The 17,975-nt window shown below is 40.7% G+C and overlaps 1 protein-coding gene across 1 annotated transcript in view; it reads left to right on the forward strand.

Moving 5' to 3' along the window:
• Positions 1-270: 270 nt before the first annotated feature.
• Positions 271-17,975, forward strand: part of CRYBG3 (crystallin beta-gamma domain containing 3) — a 106,317-nt gene continuing 88,612 nt past the window's right edge. Inside the window, exons 1-2 of the mRNA XM_028119149.2 lie at positions 271-562; positions 17,152-17,218. Coding sequence (XP_027974950.2) covers positions 414-562; positions 17,152-17,218 — 216 coding nt within the window. The 5' untranslated portion in view covers positions 271-413. The remainder of the gene's footprint in view (positions 563-17,151; positions 17,219-17,975) is intronic.

The following is a 17,975-nucleotide window of genomic DNA, read 5'->3' on the forward strand; positions in this document are numbered from 1 at the left end:
TTGTCCGAGTACTGTTTTCGCTCACTGGCTGGCGAATAGAAAACAAATCAGTAATACAGAGTAAAAACTGAGCGCAAAGCCAAATGGGTTGCATGCAGCCTGAACTCGTTTGGGCGGGAAACCCGCAGACTACCGCTGGGCCCGAGCTCCGGGCGGGGCCGCGGCCTCTGGCTCCTCCCGGGGGCGGGCTAGCCGGGGGCGGTAGGAGGAGCCGGCGCGCCGCGAGACCAGCAGCCGCACCGGGAGTGCGTCGCACCCGCGACTCTCCCGCGGGGAAGGGACTGAGCCGCGCTGGCGGCCAGCGCCGAGTCCGTCCTGCCTTCGCCGGGTCGCGCCACGCCGGGCTCCGGGCGCAGGACAGCGCCTCACCCGTTCCCCGCGGACGGCCCCCAACCGGCAGCCGCACCGGGGAGATGTCTGGCGGCCGGAGGAGGAGCGGCGCCCCCTGGCACACCTTCTCCCGGTTCTTCGCTCCCCGAAGCCCTTCCCGGGACAAGGAAGAGGAAGAGGAGGAGAGGCCGGGGACAAGCCAGCCGCCCGCTCCAGGCCAGGGCGCTGTCAGGTGGGAGCCGCGGGGGACTTCGGGGGGCCCTGCGCGGACTCGCCTGATGGGGGCCCCTAGCCCGACCGCCTGCAGCCAGCGGTTCTGGGGCCAGGCTCCGCTCCGCTCGCCACTTTCTGTTCTCCTTTGCTAAAGTTTCCTCCTCCTCGCCCAGTTCCCGTGCCGCTTCACTCCCTTTTCCTTGGTTAGTTAAATCCGGGTGAAGTTCGTGACCCGCGGCGGGGTGCGTTCCCACCGGGCCCAGCCCGCGCGGCGTTCTTCCTTCCCACCTCCCCCTCCCGGTACGTGATTCCGTTCCCGTTCCACACTGGCGTCTGAGCTCCCAAGTTCTGTGGCAGAAGCGAGTCCCCCGGCGTCCTGCCGGCCGTAATGGGAAACAGTTGTGAGCGAGCCGAGCCACCAACACTCGGGAGGGAAAGGTAAAACACTGGAGCGCCACCACCTCAGCTGGTGTTTTGCCATCTTATTTAAATTTACTCAAAATGATTTTTTTTTAAAGAATTGTGATAATGAGTTCCCAAGACTTAGTCAAAATACAAAAACCTTGCTAGTTTTATTTACCATTGCCTGGACATTTAAATGATGCCCTCCTTCCCCCTGTTTCTTTGGAGATACCTCCCTCAAGTTCCCCAACAGATTCCAAAAACTAGGACTCCTCTGTCTTGGTGTCAGCATGGAAAACGTTCCCCTTCTCTATAACAGTCTTTGCTTCTTCCTCCACCTGCTGTAAAATCGAGTGTGTGTGTGTGTGTGTGTGTGTGTGTGTGTGTGTGTGTGTGTGTGTGTGTGTGTGTGTGTGTGTGTGTAGACGGCTCTCGTTAAAGTGTGTGTGTGTGTGTGTGTGTAGACGGCTCTCGTTAAAATGCCGGTTCCTGACTCTTTTCATCCATTTGGAGGGAGGAAGAGGGGTCAAATGAAATACATCTTACTGTTTTAAACTTTTGATGAGAAGACAGGCTTATACTCTGCCCTGTCCCAAATTGCACCGGAATTGTGTAATCCGTTTTGATTGGAAGGACGCTCTCTAGAAAGCTGTGTTTTAAAGACTAAGCGGACAGGAGAAAAATGGATAGGAAGCAGAACTGTGTGACTGTGCTGGTGTCATTAGTATTCAGGCCTTGTGATTTGATTCTAGGAGTTTGTGTTCCTCAGTTTCCCTAGTTGTGAAACATTTCCATTATGAATGACTTGTTAATACCATATCTTTCCAAGAAAGCACCTGTAATTGGTAAACTTTTCCTGCGAAGCTTCACCTATAGTTGCCCTGTTAAGGGAGAATTTAAAATTCAAAGTTACACGGTAGTTAAAAATAGTTTTGAAGTCTGACAGGGTTCAACCAGAATGTCAGATCTCCTGGTGTGGGCAGACAGCCTGAGGTGCCTGCCATCACTGCAACAACACTAATCATCTTGGATAACATGGAAGCAGTGTTTAAAAGGAATCCCAAGTCGACTCAGCAAAAGTTGGCAACTTGAATCACTGTTAGAAAGGAATAGGCTGGCCAATTTCAGGTTCATAACAGAATTGTGCTGAAACTCTGCCTGCTTTCCTGCCCTAATTTGGCTCTTTAAGACACTGCTCAAATCTAATCTCCTCTCTCTCTCTGGATAACCTCTCTAGCAACTAGCCTCTTGTCTACTTAGCACTTCTCCATTCTCATCTCCAGATAGGGACAGGCTGTGGCGTTTTGACACTGAGAATTTTAACTGTGTTTATATGAACGTTAATTTTGTCCTCATCTTTTTAGAACTTGCCAGCTTAGGGGATAGGAGTAATCCTTTCTGTGGGTGTTTTACCTTTTAAATGAGCTTGAATCTTTCTTTTCAAGAATATAAACACACAAAGCCTTTATTGAAAGTTTAATGAAACAAATGGAAACTCTTAGCAGTACCCAGTGTCCTAGTAACACAACACCCTGGTGTTAACAAGATTGGAAACAGAATTGCGATCTGTCAACTGTGCTCTTATTTAAATGAAGGGGTATTTTGGCTGTTTCTCTTAAAGGCAGTGAAAACTTGTAGCTGTAATGGGAGCCCAGTTTACCTTTTATACTGGTGACCCCAACAGCAGACATGCAGTGTGGTAGGGATGTAAAAATGACTAAAAAAAAGGGTCCTTTCTCTCAAGGAACTATAAGAAGCTGAAAAAACCCCTTGAAAACAGCAATACTAGTACATTTCATGCATGTATCTAGCACTTAATTTACAAAAGTAGATTTATGGATATTAGACTTGAGGTTGGGCAAACCTTTTGTGATCAGTGTCCTCATTTTACTGTAAAAAACAGTTAAACTTGCCCAAAGTCACATAGCTACTTTTCAGTCAGTGAACAAGTATTAAGTCGGATGCTGTGCCTACAACTCTGAGGCCCCTTAAGATGTGTTAAGGATTAATATCCACTTTCTGATTTTTTTCGGTGTACTTGAAATGCATTCTCTCAAACTTTAAACTTGTACAGTCTCCTTTTCAACACTGGGAGTGTTGGCTTATATGAATTTTATTATATAATTTATGCATGTACAAATACAAAATGGGACTTCACAGAATTCCTTAAGAACAGAGTGAAAATTAAACATAACCATAAGACCAATAAAAGTCAGTTTTTAAGCATTATCCTGAAAACTCTTTTTTGGCTACCCACAAAATACAAATGTTACCAACTGGGACAAACACAGGGTCTTTGGTGTTGCCATGACTCTACAACTCTGTACTCTGCCATGATTCAGGTTTTCCAATATTTCCTTATTTGAACCATAGGAAAACCTTTGCTTTTATGGTGTGCTCTAAGTTACTTGGGCTTCATTTGGTGTGAACATATCATTTATGCATTGAGTTTGCTGCTATTCTATTCTCATTAACCTTTGGCCGTTAAAAGTCTGTTTACATCAACACTGCAAATTTAAGTGTGGACACTTGAATTGCTTGTTAGTACTCTTCTAGGGTGACTGACCAGATTCAGGAGGTGCTTGTATTTATTTTAGATCATATGGAAATGAAAAATGTAACTGAAGCTTTCATAGGAAACTTGGGAACTCTGCATTCTCTGGATCCCAATTTGAGAATCACTGCTATAATGTTTAACCCATTTTATGAGCACACAAGGAAAGGACTCATTAGAAGTGGTAGGGGACAGCAGGGAGGGCTTCACGGTTGAGGAAGTTTTACCTGGTTCTTCAAGATGTCGGTAGTATTTTGAGAGAACTTAGCCAGGAAGACAAATAGGGAACAGGTATTCTACGCTGAGCAAAGGCCTATAGGAGGTTATGATCTATTGGGGACTATATACATTAGTGGGACAGAGTGAAAGAGGCAGTAAGAAAGATTGGAGCTAGGTCACAAAGGTCTCTAGACAGCATTTGGCTCTCGATTTAAAGTTTAGAGTACTTTTGTGAAAACCTGTTAAATAGACACTGCTAGAATGTGAAATTTGGAGGATACCTGCCTATTAATGTTATCCACTTTGAGAAAATGCTCATTTTTGTTTCTTTGCTCTATCACACATGATGGACCTGTTTAAAAGGAGCTCTGTATGACATTTTAACTCAAGACGGGATAGTAAGGTGAGATCAGCATTTATCAAGAGCTAATTGTGCATGTATTGCTGGGCTGGGTACTTTTACTTGCAGCATTTCATTTAAACCTCACCCTTAGACTTGAAGGTTGGTATGCTGATCACTATTCTGACAATTGAAACTGAGGGTGGAGAGTTCCTAATGGTGAACGCTGTTGGCATCTTGGGTGGAACAATTCTTGGTTGAACTGGACTCTGCTGTCCTTTGCAGGACATTTCACATCCATGACCCCACCCACTAATTGCCAGTAGCGTCCTCCAGTAATTGGAATAATCCAAACACCTCCACCCAGGTGGATGGGAGGTAGGATACCACTCCCAGTAGAGAATGATTTACCCCAAATCATGAGAGTAATAAGTTTCAGGGGTGAGATTCGAACCTCGGTTTCTCTGACTCTAAAGGTCTGGTTTTTTTTTTCCACACCATTTTGCCCATCCACCCTTCTGAACTATGCTCATTCAAAATACATATGAATATGTAAGCCAACCGGAATTTTTCGTACTTTGTTGCAGAAATGTGGCCCATTTCAGATATACTTTTTTTTTTTAACTGTTCCTTTCAGTGTTCTAATATATTGCTATTGATAGAAATGAGGTAAGACAATCACTAGACCAAGGACAGGGGCTGTGTCTTATTCCTCTTGGTGTTCCCTTTACCTAGCTCAGGTGAGGAGTGTATCACTGTTGATAGAGCATTAAAGCACTTATTAGGGTTTTCAGCTACCAGTAGTAGCTATCTGTCAACCACTGTTGATAGAGCATTGAAGCACTTATTAGGGTTTTCAGCTACCTTGAATCGGGCATTTAGAGATGTGAGGGATCTTAAAAGGTTTCTACAGTGTTTGGCTCTCTGTTTAAAGTTCAGAGAATTTTTGCTTGTCACCATGGCTGAGGGTGTTAAATGGGTGGAGCCAGATGCTACTGTCTTGCTGTGCAGGAGATATTCTCATAAAAAGTGTCAGCAGTGCCCCTGATGCATGAGAGCTGCTGGCCTTCAGGTTAAAGGACCAGTGTTGACCACAGCATCAGGTGTGTGAAGAAAGGGAGCTTTGTTCTCTGAATTTTCATGATGATTGTATTTTCATTGATTTGAAAGCACTATAGAAAATAATTGGTAACTAGTTTATTAGCATAGGAGATACCTGTGTGGTCTTGAAAGACCATATCAGCAGTTCATACCCATTGTAATAAAGATGACTGGAAAATTCCAGAAGTCTTCAGCAGTATGTATTTTCCGAGAATCTTGAACTCCCAGGACTGAAAGCATAGAAGCTACTTTTGGAAGTAAAGTAGAAATATAGTTTCAATACCCCAAAACAGTCTAGATCTTTCAAGTGAGATTTCTATCTTTGGGGTTTAACAGGGTGTCTGCCAGATGGCTAATTTGGGGATTCTGTTTCTTGGTGATGGCATTCCTTGTAAGCTAACTCAGTTGTACATTCTAAATGTTAAAGTTGCAAGTACCTCACGTTGTCCCACAATAAACTTATGTCATTGGAACTTCTAACTGTATTGAAACAATGATAGCATTTTTTTCCCTCTCAGAGGAAACTATGTAAAGGGATATTAACAAATTTTGTAAGGAGGAAAATAATGTTCCCTTCAAGATAAAATATTTCATTTCCTAACCAGAGTTCTGATGAAACACACTGCAGCCTAGCTATGCCAGAAATGCTGATACAGCTGTGGTAGTGAGAAAACAGGTTGGTGTAAATTTAAACCCAGAAAAATGATCTGGGCTATCTCCTGAAAAGAAAAGATCAGCATGAAATAAAAGCTTAAAACATCATGTATTTGGAGTCTGTTCATTCCATAAATTTGAATGGCTGCCATGTCAAATATGGTATCACGCAGTGGGAATAAAGATGAATGACCAAAAGTGCTATCGAATAGTTCATAAATTAACGGAGGAGATGAACATGTACATCTCTGTTCTCAAGATGAGCTCGTTATAAGCCCAAAATGTTTGTGGCGTATGTGACTTGTTTGGTTCAGAACATACTTTTTCATGACTATCAAATATTTTATGAGAGCTTTATTTGGGCTTTCAAAATATCTTCCCACATTAACTTTTCTCTGAGCATGGTTTGATTAACATCCTTTGCCAACCCTAATATGGGGAGATGGTACAGTAACTGGACCAGCAGGGTGAGTGGCAAGTGCTTTTCTTCTATTCCTCTTGCTCTTCCTAGACTCCGCAGGTTTGGTAAGTTCTAGATGGAGGCAGAAAAGCACATCCTCTTGGGAATTAACATTTCATGTGAGTGGAGATCCTTATACAAAATAGCTTAATGTTGATAGAGAAACAAGTTGAAGCTTTGCGACCAGAAACAACTCATTCTTAATGTTTGGTTGGCAGTTGTGAATGGCCAGTGGTACAGCTCCAACAGGACTATCCCTCTATGTGTAATCCCTGGGGGTATTTAATTGCAGGTATCCCAAAGCAGTGAAACAACTGTTTGCTTAATTAAGTGGGGTTTTTTTTGTTTGTTTGTTTGTTTTGCCTGACAGATTGGTGATGACAAAACTAAATCTTCCTTTATTAAGGCCCGAATCAGACCCAACCCTTGTGCTTGGGACTTTAAATGTATACATACACTTAATCCTTAGCAACCTTTGAGAGAGGTATCTTTACACTGTTTTACAGATTATAATTTAAGGCTTGGAGAGGTTGAGTAGTTAATCAGAAGTCTCACAGCCTCTGTGGTAGAGTGAGAGTCAGATTCTCTTCCTGAACTCAGAGTCTACAGCATTATGTGATTGCTTCCTCTGCTTAACTTAGGAAGACCCTTAAAAGAAAGCTCGTCCTAGAAATGGTTTTGAATGGAAATAAAAAACAATGGCATGCAGCTGGACGTCTGCCCAGATGGTTTGGGTCAGTGCTCTGTACAATAAAGAGTTTTGTGGTCCTGACAGCCGAGAAAAGGAAAACAAATGTATGTATCTATCAAAGGACAGATCTATATTTAACCACATGAAAAGGGTCAATCTCCTTCAAAAGACCGGCAAACAAAGTATAGCAAGATATCATACTCTACCTAATTGATAAGCAAAACGAGTTAGAGGTGGGTAAACTGGAAGTAGTGACTGGTGGGAGAGTAAACTGGTGTCCAAGATATCATACTCTACCTAACTGATAAGCAAAACGAGTTAGAGGTGGGTAAACTGGAAGTAGTGACTGGTGGGAGAGTAAACTGGTGTCCAACCTTGGACAGGTTCTCTCAGGATTACATACTCTGATTCAGCACTTCCCCTGTAGGAATTCCATCAGATGTAAACAGTTTGCAGACAGGCCCGACGTTTCCTCTGCAAGGCTAGCCATTGCAGTGTTGCTTTAATAGCAAAAGAGGGAATACATTTGTGTCCCATCAAGTGGACTAAGTGATAAATCATGGTCCAGTCATAGAATATTACACAGCTGCCAAAAAGAATGACAAAGCTTTTTATGTACTGATAAGGAAATATCTCCAGGATTCATTAAGAAAAAAAAACAAGCTGGAAATCATTGTGTGTAGTATGCTCCCGTTTCTATGTAAACGGGGGTGTGTGAAATAAGTCTGTTATTCTGTGCTGTGTTAACAAGGGGGGATGGGAGTGGCTCAAGAAATGAGGAACAGGAGGGAGACTTTTCATTTTATACTTTTTTATACATAAAAAAATGTGGATTACCTACTTCAGGGGAAGAAAGACTAGTTTAAGACCTGGTGAATATCTGTGCATAAATGAGCGAAAATCGCGAGAATTGAGGATCCTGACTTGGCAGAGATCTTCCAAAGAATGAACTACATTAACTTGTTCAAATGAGAAAAGTTACAATTAAGGCTGTAAATAAAGTATTTATAATGCAGAGAAATTTGATATTTTGACATTTTCTGTAAGTATGAGTGAGGCTTCTATATTAATCTGTAATGTGAAACTGGGTGGAGTTAAATATCAACTCATTTTTGTGAGCTCACCCATCAGACTCTTTGAATAACGGCATGACCCTGGCATGTCATTAACACTTTCAATCTTTTTGTCAAAAATCGAGGCAGGTGGCTCATCTCTCTAAAGTCTCTTCCAGATTTAACATACCAGCCAAAACCCCATGGAATAATAGGTGTGTACAAAATCAGTATGCCTGTATATTAGGAAGACTTTTTTTTTTACTGGAAAAGTCATGTATGAAAACTTCATGTTTACCAAGAATTCATTTAGTACCCCTTGTACTAGTGCTAGGCTCAGTGAATCCAACAGTGAACACGCTGCAACATGGTCTTTGGCTCAAAGCATACATGCAGTTTTCTGGAGAAGGCAGACATAGCACAAATCTTCCTTCCCTTAAAATAAGTACTCAGGTGACACTCGGCTGTAGGAGCATTTAACAGGTGTGGGCCCATTCTTGACACAATTGTTAGAGGAAACTTTAAGATTTAAGAGAGAGAGCATGCCCGCACACATGCGCGTGCACACACACACATACACACACACGTGCAGGGGCAGAGAGGGAGAGGAACACAAGCAGACTTCCCGCTGAGCCCAGAACCCACTCTGGGGTTTCCCCTTACCACCCTGAGATCATGACCTGAGCCTAAACAAAAGTCAGTCACTGACCTAACCTCCTGAGCCACTCCGGGCTCCCCTAGTGGAAACTTTTATTTTGCTTAATCTGTTCCTTCTGGTATTTTTGTACATGTGCCTAAACAATGCCTTACTGTTCTTTCTTGATTTATAAGCTTTAGATAACTTATACTGACTTCTCGTTATGGTAGGTGAGGACTTAGCTATTTTATACCTCTTCCCACTTACCTTTACTCATCCAGCCAATATAATTGTTATAAGTTTGGAATTAAAAGCCAATCTTTAGATTCTTATGAAATACAATTTTGGTTTCATTAACACAACACACTAGCTTCTCTGTCTTATGACAAGTAGCACAGATGGCAATGCGAGAAATGATATGGAAATGGCGTTCGAGTGCCCTCACAAATAGTAGTTTCATGTAATTTCTAAAGACATATGTTAGAAATTTGTGCTTTATTCTTTGTATTAAATTTATACAAAGCATGGATACCACCTTAGTGGCAGATGATTTTTTATAATTGCCATGCTTCTTATGACAAAATGAAATAATGAGTTTTCTATTTTATTAACTGGGACAGGTTAGGTGAGATGTAAATTCTCAGCCTTTTATTGTCTTGTCATCACCGAGGAGTATACCCTGGCTGGAGGGGTGGCATTGTGCTCTATTAGTCTAAACTGGAAATGTGTACTGTAATTTTTATGATTTCATTGTTCTGGGAAGGCAAATAAGGATCTCATTCAGCAGTATTGTATATATTATGATACAAAGGAATTACCATTATGTAATTGTAGTATTAGTATTTTGTAATTTGTCTTTTCTAAATTCATTTCCACTAACTTGCGTTTGTTTGCTTTTTGAAATCAACTACAATACTTTGTATTTTTTGTCCTTTTAATAGAAATATAGGCTTTTGTAAAACAGGTCTGAAATTATAAAATCAAAAAGAAAAAAAGTACAACTCATAACCCTACCCACTCAGACAAATACTATTCTTTCAGACCATTTCCTATGTGCGTTTCCATATATATACACATATTTTTTACAAAAAGTGAAAGTTCTCTTCAAGATTTTGAACCTTTTTTTCACTCAACAAGGATGCTTTAACATTTTCTACAATAGTATATATATTTATACAAATTATAAAAATTCTAAATTTAGTCTTTTAAAAAAAGTCATCAATTTTCAGAATTCAGTTTGAATATCTAAATGTGCCTCTGCTTGTATAGGGTTTGCATTCGAATGGGAGAGAGTAGAAAATTAACAAATTCTATAATATATAATGTGCCCTTAAGTACAATAAAGCATGGTGAGGGAATGGGACATGATAGAGATAATGAGTGTGGAGTAAGGTGTAGATAGAATGGTCATGAAAGGCCCCCCCTTTCTTTTTGCATAACATTTGAACAAAGACCTGGATGATACTTGGGAGTGGGACAGAAATCTGAGAAAAGAACTTTCCAGACAGAAGGAACAGCCAGTTCCAGGGCCCTGGGGCAGGCTCATGTTGGCACAGATGCCAGAGTGAGCAGAGACAACAGAATGGAAGGGAGAGCGGCTGTCAATGACATGAGGAAGGGAGTCGGGGACCAGAGGAGGTAGGCCAAGGTAGGGAGTTGAGATGTTTACTTTTTGAAAATATCATTTGGGTGCAAGTTTGTGTGTGTGTGTGTGTTTATATATTCTCACAAAGATTGTTGGTTTATTGATGTCTGGAAGAATTTGCAGTGAGAAGGAATTTGAGTTGGAGGTTGGAAGTGAGGTCAGCCTTGGTCGGGCTCTGGGAAGGCACAGTCTTGTCTGTCCTTGGATCTCCAGTGCCCCTTCCTTAGGACAATTTGATGAATACTGCATGAATGGGTGCCCATTTTAGAGGGCAGCCAGAACACTGTTTTGAGTTCATGTCACAGCAAAAGATTGAGGATGTTGATTCGTGTGAGGTAGGTCATAAATGTTCAGAATCTGAAGGGTATGGGGTAGAGGACTTTGGGAGAGGAGAGCAGTTACTGGTGTCACCTGTCAACAGCTCAGGTACACATCAAACATAGCAACGTTCTCTCTAGCCTGTGATTGAACTGCAATTATGGGTCTTGTTTTGGGGGCATGGGATGGAGGACAGGAAGTAAATCAGCTTCCAAGTGGATACATAAATTACAGGAGAAGACTGACATGATGGGGGAAGGACTGCAGAAGAGTCTAAAATCGTAAAGCAACAGAGCTTCATAATCCTGTCTATTATCTTTCCTCCCTTCTCCCAGTTTTTCTCCAAAGAGTTCTGAAATTCAAATGCCAGATGTTTGAGCTAAAATACATGCTGTTCGACTGCCTTAAAATTGCAGCTCTTAGTTGCCTTTTAATTTAAAGCCCAGAAATAGTGCCATAACCACCTGTTTTATATTCTGTTAATGGTCACTTAAAAAATACAAGTACTAGTCTACTGCTGGCAGTCACTGTTTATGAATGGACCGTTTTCCAGATGGCTGTTTATAAATTGTCAGTGTGGAACTCTGTCCCCATAGAAGCAGGGTTGGAAGCAGGCCACTCTAGGCCCATGCACAGAAGTCAGTTTAATCCATAACATGCCTGCAGAATAATATTGAACAAAGAGAGCCTCTAGGCTTGTCGTGTGAAGCTGTGTTTGTAAGAAAAAATTCCAAGGTAGTGTAGATGCCCCCAAAGCAGCAGCAGACCCTTTGAAAGTTTGTGGGGATAAAAGCGCATACTGTATTTAAGGACCCAAGTGCGGGCTGAGAGGGTGGAGTCTCAGGGAATATAGGACAGGCCCGGAGGTGGCCTCAGTAGGTTGGAAATAAGGACTACAAGTTTCTGTCTCTTTCTCAGAATGTCCTGGTATTGATGTTGATACTGAGTTGGTTTCTTGGTCAGAGTCTCTCTGTTCCTTCACCGTATAAATAACTTCAAGGTTAGTCTACCTGTTTCCTTTTCCATTCTCCCTACCACTGGAGGATCATATGGGATTTTAGATCTGGCAGAGAGCTGGTCTGATGCTTTCATTTTTCATATTTGAAAAATTGGATCCAGAAAGGTGCATTTTGAGTGAAGTGACCTTTGTCCCTAAGGTAGGGACAATTTATTAATTTATTGTTTATTAATCTATTTCTGTCCCTGAAATAGACAAAAGTCCATTTTGCAAAGCACTTCGCTGCTAATGACAACAAGAAAGGCTGTGGATAGGTAAAAAACCCCTTCTTGTTCTATATTATTCATTTAGTTCTCCATGGTAAAGCCACACCTGGAGGACTGAGTATGATTTGATCACATTTCAGAGGAAGGCCAGATTCTGGCTGCTTCTAGAGTTTCATCAAAGGAATGGTGTCAAGTAGGCTCTGAGGTGAGGAACAACATGCCAGGCAGGAGGCCTGATGGCGTCTGGTGGAGAGGGTGATGCTGTTTAGCAGACCAGAAGAGTTTTAGGTTAGTGGTGGAAGAGAAAACGATGGATATGCCTTGACTCTCTTTCCCTGTCCTCAGTGCTGCTGGTTCCTCTATTGTAGACCATACTTCATACAATGGAAGTGAAAATCAGAGTGGGAAGATGATTTCAGGCCACACCAGGCTGAGTGGGATGAAGAGGATGGAGAGAAGGGAAATTCTTCATTTCCCTAGGGACAGTGGCAGGTCCCCGTGGACAGTGAATCTGGGGGACCGGTCAGATGTATACGGTGTTCCCAAATTGGGGACTATGTTTTATTAAGTGGCTTTGTGTTTAGAGATGGTCAGAATTACTGCCAGTGATGTCTCTAGCACCAAACATTGCCTCCTTTCTAAAAATGGCAAGAAATAATAGACTTCTGCATCTGTAGAGAGTGGGCAAGCCTCCAGAAGACAGTTATGAAAGCTGTATTCAGTTCTTTAACATTTCCAGATTTTTCTGATCCAGCCCCAGGAATGATGTGTGAGAGAAAAGGCAGAGTAAGAGACAATGCCCAGCAGCTGTGCTCCAGGAGGGGGAGGAGTGGACAGCCTTACTCTCCCTCACTGTGTCTCCACCCTGTCCTCCTAGTCTGTGTGCTGTCCCTGCATGTCTATCTTTTGACCATCTAGGAAGTTGCATTCTTACCATGTGAGGAACTGAATCTGGGAGAGGGCCAGCAGCATCCCTTGTGCTTCAGTCTGTGGTATACACCGAAAGAGGGTTTTTTTTTTTTTTTCCTTGTTGGTCCCACTGTGGACTTGCGATGCTCAGCATACTCATTAGGGCAACAGCTTTTTGCTGGGGCCAGGAGCTCTGCAGGGCCTGGGTGTTGGAAAACTGGTAATGTTTTACATGACTGAGTTTTCTACATAATGGATACCTACCCTTTATCAACACTTAACAAATTTAAATAATATTAAGTGGAGATCTCTCAGACTAGATCATTCTCTTCCTTATACAACTCTCAGTTGTTGGCTTCTGCTGAACAGAAGGCTCTCAGACCATTGTTTATCAAGAGTATAGTTAGAGAAAAAAAAGTGTGCGGTCAGAGGGCCACCTGCTTCAGAACAACCCTGGGAAGGGGGAGTCGGTTATTGAAATGCATATTCCTAAGACCCAACTGGAATACTTGACAATTAGGCACATACATTTGCTTTATAAATATGCTTTATAATATGATTGCCCAGCTGATTGTGGTGCGTCTATGTAGGGATTCTGAAGGAGAGAGGGCAAGGATTTCATGTGGTGTGTTGACTGCACCCTAGCACCAAGAACAGTGCCTGGCACTTAAAGGGGACTTAAAAACAGAGGGGGCAGTACTTATCTGGTGAGTGAGTGAGTTCTTGTGCCTAGTTTTCTTCTTATTTGCTATGGGTTGGAGAACCTTGTTATTATTTAATAAAAAGTAAGAGTATAAGATACATTGACAGGATAGGGGCTTTCCTCTTTGTAAATTATTTGAACTCTAAAATGTTAATGTGCTCCGTTTTTTTCTTGGCCCAGAGGTTTTAGTTTGTCTGGAAAGTAAACGGTTAGTAGCTACACACTGGATTCCTGGTTTTCAGGTAGGGTCTAAATAAGTTGCTTCAAAAATGAGGAACTTCAGTGTCACTTTGACCTTGATATTTATCTGGGCTGTTTTGAAGGATTAATTTCCAGAGTTCTGGTAGCTAACTAAGATGAGACTATTTAGAAATGCAAGGTATTCGTACTTGCCTATGTGTGGTTATGATTCCTGTCCCTCACCCCCAGCCATGAGCAAAATGTGTGCTTTCTAAAAATACTGCTATTGAACTATTCCCAAGTCTCAAAGGGGGTTAAATTGTGAAAGAACAATAACAGATTGTCAACTTTCATAAGGTTTGAGATCATCTGAATTTGAACATGTTTCTCTTTCCCTCATATATTAAAGAGTCTGAGAATACTATTTCAAGCCTTTTGAGTCTTTTCTGTTATTTTTTTAACTAAGCAGACATCTAAGTCCAGTGTTTTCAGTATTTTCATCTACTCTGTTTTTGTGTGTGTTTTGCATTGCATTGTTCCCAAAGGAACACCTTTTTGATTAAGCAGGCACAAATGGAGAACCTGATATATATATATTTTTTAATTTAACAAATATTTGAGCACCAGGCACAGTGCTCAGCTCTGGGATACAGACATGAATGATACCATTTCTGAAAACAAATTCTAGTTAGATAGCTTGATGTTATGGTAAAGAGCAGAAATGTATGAGTGGTATCACTGGGTTCAATAAGAACCCCCCCAAAAAACAAAGATTAAGCTAGGACTAAATTGTAAAGGATTAAGAGTTGGGCAAGATGTCGAAGGATGTTGCAGGCAGGCAAAAGAAAGTGGTTTGTTGGCATATTCTGAGAATGTGAAGTGGTTCTATGTGGCAGGTGTATCTGGGGTCACGTGAATAACTTTCTATATCCTAAGGACTCTTCATTTTATTCATAAACTGATAGAGATTTACTGAAGGGATTTTTAAACTGGAAAGTGGGATCAGATTAACAATCATTTTGACGGGAAGAAAGGGTTGAAACAGAGCAATTCTGAAGATGCCAGAGATCAATTAAGAAGGACTCTTTGGTAAACTAGAAAAGAGGTGGGGAAAGCTTTAATTGAAACTAGATTTTTATAGCTAAGCCAGAATTTTTAAAATGTGTTGTTTACTTTAGAACTCAATACATTTTCAAATTTTGGTTTAGCAGTAAGATTCATGAGACTTAAATATAGGCTGTAAGTTTTAGAAAGTTTTATGAAGTGTCAAATATTCTTTTGTTTTCAGCTTTAAATTCTTCAGTTGTTTGCTCAATATGGAATTCTTGTGTACCGACGTACAACTATATTTTTCTGGCATATTTGTGTGTGTTTGTAGAGTGAATATAATTATAGCTAATTGAAAATACTGATATCTTTGTTAATCCCATGAACCTGGAGCTACATTTTCTAAGAGGTTTTGTATTGGAAAGGAAACTTTTACCATTTTCATTTCCATTCTCACTAAGGCAGTAAGTTTACAGAAAGCGCTGTAAACACTCTTAAGTAGAATTTCAGGAATCTTGAACAAGAACTAGGAGACAAAATATTTGTATGTTTAGTTTTTAGGTGGGCCATTCAAAATAGGTTGTAGTTAGAGAATATACTTATAAAATCATTAAGATCAGTATTATCCTTGAATATACTCCAAATCCTTATAATGTGCTCTTTTTTACATGTATTTTGCCAGTCTCCCTCTTTTTTTTTTTGTTTTTGAATTGAGCTTAAATAGACCAGTCTTGACATTTAATTAAAAAACGAATTGTAAACAAATGTGACAAAAAAATCTAAAATAGAAAATAGAAAATGAAGAAAAGAACCCACTCACTTTTAAAGTAGCAGTGTTAGAGACATTCTTATTTTATAGATATATAGATGTATTTGGTTACAATTCTGAATTGTACAGTATTTTCCATTTCTGTCCCTGATCCTTCGCATGGAATTTTCATGTGTTAAGCACACACAGCTCATGTGTTCAACTTCTTTACTTGGTTGCTTTTCCTATTGACATTTAAAAGGCTTATGAGTATGACTGTGTCTTCTGGGTCTGTGTATTTCTGCATAGAGTCTGAGACTTAATGAAATCTTAATTTCGTTGTCTTTTCCACATGTTTATGATCTTTCTTTCTGTGTTTTTACCATTACCATTTGTTCCCTGGATAGTCTACATAATTGCACTGGGCTTTATGGATAGAAAACTTAAAAATAGCCTAAATCATGTCTTCTCTTTCTATCCTGTCTAATCTGAGCTATTGAGACCACTCCTTTTCATTCACTCTGCCACCAGCCACCATGATTCTCTGCATTTTCCCACTCTCAATCATTCGCCTGCTTTATGCTTGTCCCCTGGCTAAGGGCTTCCCAGTGCTAGTAGGACAAAGATCAAGTTCTGAAACGGGTTAGGCAGGTTCTCCATAGTCTGGCATGCACTACCTCTGGTATCATTCTCACATCTAGCAAGTTGTTGTGCTCCAGTCTTAGATTAAAACAAACAAAACATGGTTTCCTGAAAATGCTGTATTCTCTGTTACCGCCTCCTTTGTACCTCCTCTGTGGGCACTTTACTGAGGAGGCAGAATTGCTATTCCTTCCTTCCTCTGTGCTCCATAGTATTTTGTTCATTTAGCAGCTGTAACTTTTCTCAAACTGTATTCTTAGTTTGTGTATCAGTCTCCCCTACTAGACTGAGTTTTACAAAGACCCTGACCTACTTGTTCTTACATCCTCAAGGCCAAGGGCGATCCCTGGAGCATGGCAGACAGTCATGATAATCTTTAGTGGGGAGCTGTTCAGTTTGTCTAGCATTACAAAAGTATGACAACAAGATAATGTATAAACATAGAAATATAAAATTTTGTCTTTGAAATGTATGTGTGCCTAATAGGAAGCATAGTTTACTATGACATCTCATAAGGCATCTGTGAAGGTATTCTATACAAGACAATTAAAGGTGACAGTCTGGAAAATCAGGTTCTTAAGGTGCCATCTGGGACACAGTTGGGGCTAGATAAGCCTACATCTACGTTTGAGTATTCCCAAAGTTCACTAGATGATCCTGTATGTTGATAAAGACTTGCTGAGGAGAAATATATTCTATTCGTATAGTACTCACTGTGGGTCTTAAAAAAAGATCAGGCTATGGAGAATCTTAATATAAATAAAATCATAGAGTGTTAGTCATTTCCAAGATTGTGATAGTTGTACACTGTTGCTTTGTTCAGGTGCATCATCGCTGTGATGCTGATTATCAGCATAAGAAAATGTAGCACATAATAGGCTCACAAAAATTTCTGAGGCCTGGGTGAGTATTTTTGAATGTGTTTTCAAGTATAGAGATTCAAATCAACATATTCTTTTATATTTTGTACATGAATCTTTTGAGAATTGCATATAAAAGACCTTGCAATTTTTACTTTAAACTCAGAAACTGATTTTAGTAATTCTTTTAATTTTAAAGAAACTGTGGTTTTTATTTTTCAGTGTTGAAAATGAGCCCGTGAGCACAAGTCAGAAAAAGGATAATGTACTTTCATCAGAAGCAGTAAAGGTATAGTTTTAAATTAATTTTTATATTAAGCAAATATTTCTCTTAATTTCTGTTCCAACTTCTTTTAGATTCTGTCATTTTACATTTCAAAAACAGTGCTACATTATTTATGTGGAAATCCAGCCCAGCTCTGTTGGATGTATAGTATTTAGGTGGGATGCGGTGAGGGGAGAGGGGCACTGGGGAGAGTTTGAGAGTGGGGTGTTCTTATCCCAGCTTTGCCACTAACGAGCTGTGGGGCCTTCAGCTGATGTATTGAATGTCTTTGTCCTTAGTTTTCTAATCTGTGAATTGGATTGCCTGACTTCCATAGTTTCTTTTCCCTAGGATGTTCTTTATGTTGTGTTTTCTCAAATGCTGCTGACATTTAATAGTGCTTTTGGAAGCTAATAACATGTTCTTACATGTTCTTAGCGTGTGATGGATATTTTTGGTCAGCTCACATATGAACTGGATTTCCTTGCTTCTACAGGACAAGCATGAAAAGTGTATAAGCTACACACCTCCCTAGGTAGTTACTGATAAGTGTGGTTAAAAATCCTTGAAAATTGGGGTGCCTGTGTAGCTCAGCTCAGCATCCATCTCTTGATTTTGGCACAGGTCATGATCTGAAGATCCTAGGATGGAGCCCTGCATCAGGCTCCCTACTCAGTGGGGGGGTCTGCTTGAGGATTCTCTTTCTCTCCCTCTGCACCTCCTCCTGCTTGCTTTCTCTCTCTCTCTCTCCCCACCTCTCCAAAATAAATAAATGTGTTGG

This window comes from Eumetopias jubatus, unplaced genomic scaffold, assembly GCF_037043125.1.
Source record: "Eumetopias jubatus isolate StellerSeaLion01/CBP00866 unplaced genomic scaffold, mEumJub1_p1.0 scaffold_1, whole genome shotgun sequence".
NCBI lineage: Eukaryota > Metazoa > Chordata > Mammalia > Carnivora > Otariidae > Eumetopias > Eumetopias jubatus.